Source organism: Colobus angolensis, unplaced genomic scaffold (genome assembly GCF_000951035.1).
Source record: "Colobus angolensis palliatus isolate OR3802 unplaced genomic scaffold, Cang.pa_1.0 Scaffold316, whole genome shotgun sequence".
Lineage (NCBI taxonomy): Eukaryota > Metazoa > Chordata > Mammalia > Primates > Cercopithecidae > Colobus > Colobus angolensis.
In genome coordinates this window covers 2,316,015-2,322,901 of record NW_012116444.1, presented here as the reverse complement: position 1 = coordinate 2,322,901, position 6,887 = coordinate 2,316,015, and the positions used below count along the sequence as shown (strand labels likewise).

At 36.5% G+C, this 6,887-nt stretch overlaps 1 protein-coding gene across 1 annotated transcript in view; it reads left to right on the top strand.

Annotated features, from left to right (window-relative positions):
- The window catches only part of LOC105518303 (chromosome unknown open reading frame, human C10orf131), a 36,475-nt gene that overhangs the window by 19,924 nt on the left and 9,664 nt on the right, over positions 1 to 6,887 (top strand). Inside the window, exons 5-7 of the mRNA XM_011951244.1 lie at positions 2,926 to 3,124; positions 3,486 to 3,622; positions 3,714 to 3,842. Of these exons, the coding sequence (XP_011806634.1) occupies positions 2,926 to 3,124; positions 3,486 to 3,622; positions 3,714 to 3,842 (465 nt within the window). The remainder of the gene's footprint in view (positions 1 to 2,925; positions 3,125 to 3,485; positions 3,623 to 3,713; positions 3,843 to 6,887) is intronic.

Genomic DNA, 6,887 nt, shown 5'->3' with positions numbered 1-6,887 from the left:
CGCCATGTTGGCCAGGCTGGTCTCAAACTCCTGATCTCAGGTGATCCACCCACCTCGGCCTCCCAAAGTGTTGGGATTACAGGCGTGAGCCACCACACCTGGCCACACAGTTTTATATAAACAGAATCACAGTCGTCAATGACAATTCCATTTTTCCAGTTGCTCAGTTGAACCTTGGTCTCATCCTCAGATTTCGTTTTACTCACATGCTTCAAATCCAATTTCTCACAAACCCCGTTGGTCCTGCCTTCAAAGTATTCCTGAATCGGACCCACTTTTCATCAGCCTCTCTGGTGCTTCACCATAGCCCCTCATCAGAATCATTGCTACTGTCTCCATCTGTATTCACTATTGTCCCTGTAGTCCATTTTCCATACCATATAGTCATCAGAGTGACCCTGTTAAAATTTAAGACATATCTTTTTTTTTTTTTTTTTGCTCAAACCTTCTAATGGTTTCCTACCTCACTCACAGTAAAAGTCGTTACAGGGGCCTTCAAAATCTACATGACCTGGTCCCCTTAGTACCTCTCTGACTTTTATTTTTCACTACTCTCCTCTCTGTCGTCTGACACCAGCCACATTGCCTTCCTTCCTGTTTCTCATTTACCGCAAGCTCCTGCCTCAAAGCCTTTGTACTGAGGTGTCTGCCTAGAAAGCTCTTTCCTTTTCCTTAAGCTGTGTCCCCCACTAACTTTGGATTTCTGTTCAAATGACGTATTATTAAAGATGCTATGCCTGACAACCCTATCTAAAATAGTACTCCCAACCTACCCAGTCTAGCATTCTCTATCCTCTTACCTTGCTTTATTTTTCTTCATAACACTTATCACCACTTAATATATAGTTCTTTGTCTATTTGTTTATTTTCTTCCTGGAATATATTAGGCACACAATGAATATTTGAATGAATATTGATTAAATGGGTATCAAACATTCCTGTGCTCTTAATCAGTCATCTGACTTCCCTACATCCCACAGTTTGGGTTAAGGGATAGGCTTTTCTGGAAAAACAAAAGCAGGCCCTGTCTCTGGTCCTCCAACCCGGCAGCGTATGCCAGGGCTAGGTGCTGTGGCTGTGGCGACTTTTCCTTCTTGTAGGGCAAGCATAAAGATATTAGGTCAGTAGGATTAAAAAGTGGGGCAAATGGGCTTCTTGGGCATGAGGAAGTCAAGGTTTAGATGTGAGCTGTTTAGAGGAGTTGTTTGGAAAAGCTATCTGCCCTGCAGCTAGTGACTACTGTCCGCATCACAGAAAGGAGAATGCTATTCTTTTTGTAAGAGGCTGAGTTTGAGTGTGGTCCCTTCCTGCTGGGAGAAAGGGGAGCCCTGGTTCCAAATATCTCATCTGGGCAACCCAGAGTGAAGCCTGGGGTTACTTTCAGAAGGTTCTGCTTGTCACACCACAGTTAACAAGGCATATTCCTGTGAGAAGGGGCAGGGACACTACCCCTTTTGTACTGCACAAAACTCACTTGTATCCATCTAGACTTATATCTTCTGACCCCATTCTCCCTATCACACAATAGCCAACAGCACACACATTGCTCTGCTGTCAGCTGCATAGTGAAGACCAAGAAAGTGATCTGGGATAGCAGCTGGACTCAGACTAAGTGAGAAACAGTTTAGCAGGTAGGACTTGTATTGGTCAAGATCACAGCTTGTCTCAAGCTAAAAATATAGGTAGATTGGGTAGGGTTCATAAAAAACAGACCCGCAGAGTCATAACTAGGCTGAAGTCCAAGATGACAGCCCGACATAGTCTACCATCAGGGCAGACCCTAGCTCTGAAGGCAGGTAGAAAGCCCTGGCCCACACAAGGGGTCTTTCAAAGGAAGCTTGGTTATGAGAGCTCCAGTTGGAGCAAAGAGGCCTTTGTAGTCTGTGACTGGAATCTTCAAAGAGAACCCCCATGTGGAGATCCCCCAAACCTTGCTCCTAGATATTGGCATACTTTATTTGAATTCCGAAAAGGATATCACAAAGATTTCTGGATATAAAATATCCTGATTTCATGGCAGGGATATAGGAGGGAGGGTATGATTATATGATTTTATATGAACCTAGTTGATGTTTAATGACATTACTTATTTAACTTTGTCAGTATTAATCAAGGCCATGTAGGATTCTCTATTCAAAGGAATTCTGTGATTAACTTTTAAAATTTTATTATTTGCCCTAAATGTTTGTTTTTGAGAATCGAGGGATTTTTGTCTGACTCACACACTGTCTCTGTTGTTCAGTATGTGTATATTTCAAATTAGGCAGATAAAATCATCCAAAATAATGATTTTGCTTTCATGAATAGACTCATATTAAATTTATGAGTATGATATATTCATTTTAATATTTAGTAATGTATCTGTTTCCACATCTATGTTCAAATTGTTTATAACCTTTATATATATCATATATCAGAATTTCACTATAATCACTCTGCTGCACTTCTATGCTGAATCTTTTCTTTCTTCTTTTTTTTTCATGAATACCTTGTAGAAAAAAGCATGCCTACTCGACAGCACTTTAGGTGGTACTGTTTTCTGAATGATGAGGAAAAAAAGGATTTAGGGTCACATGGTCTGATATATTTGGACCCTGCCCTACACTGTGTATTCTCAGTAGTTGAAATATTACAGTTCAGTATCTCAGAACATTTTCCATAGGGGAGGAAGGGCTATTTCAGTAGTCTTTCAGTGAAGAATTACAAAGATGGGCTATAGAAAAATCATATTTTATAATACTAAACCTTAAATGAGTTCTAAGTTCAGTGAAATTTCATTGTAACACAAGTTCAGCTAGAACTTGGTCTGTGGGTGGCAGGATCAGACACACAATTCACAGTAAGGTTCCAGTACATTTAATTTATATGCATATTAATCACTGGAGACAAGCATGTAAACTTATTTTCCTTTTTGGTATTCAACAGAGACCAGTAAAAGATAGTTATCCCAAATGCTTTTCACTTGGTGTTAATTTACAAAATGTTGCTGAGAGTGAAGATGAAGAGTTTATGAAAGAATTCATTTTGACAGATTTACTCAAAGTAAAAGCTGCTGACTTTGAAGATGATCAAGAACAAATAAAAAAACAGAAGGCAAATATTTTTGTACCAAGTAGTTCTCCAGGTAACATTCTTTTCCAGTGAAATATTCAAGTCATTAATGAATTATGTTATGGAATAATAGCTTTTCTGTATGCTGGATAAATAAAAAGTACTAATCTAAAATTATAGTAACTTTTCTATATTTGTTTTTCATGACTTCCCTGAAATAAGGGAACTGATTAAGAGAACTCATTCTTCATTGAAAAAATGTACATATATAGGCATATATGTATATATATATATATATGTAGAGAGAGAGAAAGTGAGAGAGAGGCTTTCTGCTAAACTTTAGTAGTAGGGTGTTATAGTCGTTTGTACTACTTATTTGGTCAATATCCATTTAATATTTTGGACTTTAATATCTAAGTTTTGTTGTTATTAAGTGGTCAACCAGCGCAAACTGCCAAAAGATATGATGCCACGTATTTTAGAAGATGAAGGATTCTATATTCAGAGAAAGCCAGAAATATATAAAAAGACCTGCAACAAAATGGAAAATCGCCTGCTTAAACTAGAAGAGGCAAGTGCACCAGCTAACAAGTTAAAACACTGGCTAGTATGTGACTTATTTAGCAAAATATTTAATTACTATACTTAAATATTTTTGATAGGGAAAATGTTGGTTTGGAGAAAGTGGAGAAATAATGTCATTACCTACACCTATTAAACAGTCATGGAATTTCAGACTAAACGTAAGGAAGGAACCTTTAAATCCGTTACTTAAGACCATATACAGGAAGGTAACCAACAATAATTTATTTGTAATTATGCTTAAAATTCTTGTAAAATCAATTATATCTGGTGGTTTTGTGGTGTTGATTTATCCTTTAAAGATACTAAGTCTACTAATATAATGTCTAAATCATGATGAAATGTTAAATAGCCCTTAAAATTATAGTTTCAAGGAATATTCAATGATATGGGGAAATGCCCAAAATAAAATCTGAAGTGAAAAAAGCAGAATGCAAAATTATGTATGATGCTAATTTTACAAAAATAATGAATGAATGAATGATACTCAAGGTAACCACTATTGTAACTTCTACCACTATACACTACCCTTGTCTGTTAGTTTTACCTATTTTTTATAAGTGAAATAATAGAATAGGTACTCTATATTGTGGTGTACAGCAATAGCTTGTTCATTTCTGTTGCTGTATAGAACTCCATAGTATGAAAAATACATTTATTTATTTATTAACCATTCTTTTATTGATGGATATAAGTTCCATCCAGTTTTTGGCTATTACTAATAACACTACCATGAAAATTTGCACCTCTTCTGATAACTGTATGTGTATGCATTTTCTGTTGGGTAAATATCTCAGAGTAGAAATGCTGGGTTATAAGTTTGTAAATGTTAAGTTTTTATATATAGTGCCAAATGGTTTTCTAAAGTGGTTGTGCCAAACTATACACAAACTAAGAAGTGTGTGAGAGTTTCAGCTGCTTTGTATTCCTGTCAACATTTGGTATATCTGTCTTTTAAATCATAGCCATTCTGGTGTACATAAGTTGTATTTCATTGAAGTTTTAATCTGCATTTCCCTAATGCCTAGTGAAACTGAACACCTTTTCATGTCCATTGGCTATTGGGACAGCCTCTTTTATGAAAGCTTGGTTAAGACTTTTAACCATTTTTTTCTTATTGGATTGTATGCTTTTTCTTATTGATGTGTTGATTTCTGGATATGAGCCCTCATATAATCTACTCTATGGCTAATCTTCTCACTGTCTATTTTAGTGCATTCTCACACTGCTGTAAAGAAATACCTGAGACTGGGTAATTTATAAATAAAAGAGGTGTAATTGGCTCATGATTCTACAGGTTGTACAGGAAGCATGATGCTGGCATCTGCTTGGCTTCTGGGGAGGCCTCAAGAAACTTCTGGGAGGTCTCAGGAAACTTGCAATCATGGTGGAGGGCAAAGAGGGAGCTGGCACTTCACAAGGCCAGAGTAGGAAGAAGAGAGAGAAGAGGGGAGGTACCACACACATTTAAATGACTAGATCTCATAAGAACGCTATCACTAGAACAATCCCAAGGGGATGGTGTTAAACCATTCATGAAGGACCCACCCCCATGATCCAATCACTTTGCACCAAGCCCCACCACCAACATTGGGGATTACAGCTCAACATGAGATTTGGGTGGAGACACAGATCCAAACCATATCACTCTCTTACCTGTGCTTTTTGATGGGATATTCTTAATTTTAATGTAGTGTAATTTACCATTTTATTTTTCTTTAGGGTTAGCACCTTTTATATCCTGTTTAAGAAACTGTGCTTACTCCAGGTCCCAAAAGTATTCTTCTGTTTTTATTCTAAAGAGTTTATTGTTGGACCTTTCTCATTTAGAGTTACCACCCATCTGAAAAGTACTTTCTGTGTATAGCATTAGGTAGGGGGTCATATTTCATTTTATCCACATGGATATCCAATTGACTTAATACTATTTATGGAAAAAAATCAATAAATCTTTTCTCATTATAATTCATTGTCATCTTTGACATTAGTCAGCTGACCATCTATGTCTTTAAAAATAAAGGACTAGTCAATGGAAAGACCTCCCATGTTCATGGGTTAGAAGACTTAATATTGTTAAAAATATCCATATTACCCAAAGTGATCTGCAGACTTAGAGCAATCCATTTCAAACTCTCAATAACATTTTTTTACAGAAATAGAAAAAAATCCAATAATTAATAAGGAACGTCAAAGGACCTTCAAAGTAGAAGCTTTATATTCCTGACTTCAAAATATATTACAAAGCTACATTAATCAAAACAGGATGGTACTGGCATAAAGACAGACATATGGACCAATGGAACAGAATGAAGAGCCCAGAAATAAACTCAACGTATATGCAGGCAAATGATCTTCAAGAGGATGCCATGACTACACAATGGGGAAAGGATAGTCTCTTCAACAAATGGTGCTGGGAAGACTGGATAACCACATGCAAAAGAATGAAATCAGACCCTTATCTTACATCATACACAAACATCAACTCAAGATTGAGTAAAGACTTAAAAACAAGACCTGAAACCATAAAACTCCTAGATGAAAACATGGAGGAAAGCCTTTATGACATCATTCTTGGCAGTGGTTTCCTGGATATGACACCAAAAGCATAGGCAACAAAACAAAAATAGAGAAGTGAGACTACAACAAACTAAAATGCATCTGTTGCAGTAAAGGAAACAATCACCAGAGACAGAAGGCAACCTATGGAATGGGAGAAAATATTTGCAGACCATACATCTGATAAGAGGTTGAAATCCAAAATATATAAGGAACTTATTGAACTCAGTAACAGGAAAACAACCCAATTAAAAAATTGGTAAAAGACTTGAATAGACATTTCTCCAAAAAAACCAAAGATGCATACAAATGGCCAACAGACATGTAAAACATGCCTAACATCACTAATTGTCAGAGAAATGCAGATCAAAACCACAAGAAGATACCACCTCTCACCTGTTAGGATGGTCATTATTTTTTAAAAATCCCCTGAAAATAACAAGTGTTGGCAACAATGTGGAGAAATTAGAACCCTTGTACACTATTGGTGGGAATGTAAAATGGTGCAACCACTATGGAAAATAGTATGGAGTTCCTCTGCAAATTTAAAATAGAACTGTAATATGATCCAACAATCTCACTTCTGAGTATTTGTTCAGAAAAATTGAATTTAAGATTTTGAAGTGATAATTTGCATTCCTATGTTCATTGCAGCGTTATTCACAATAGCCAAGAGGTGGAAACAACCTAGCTGTTCA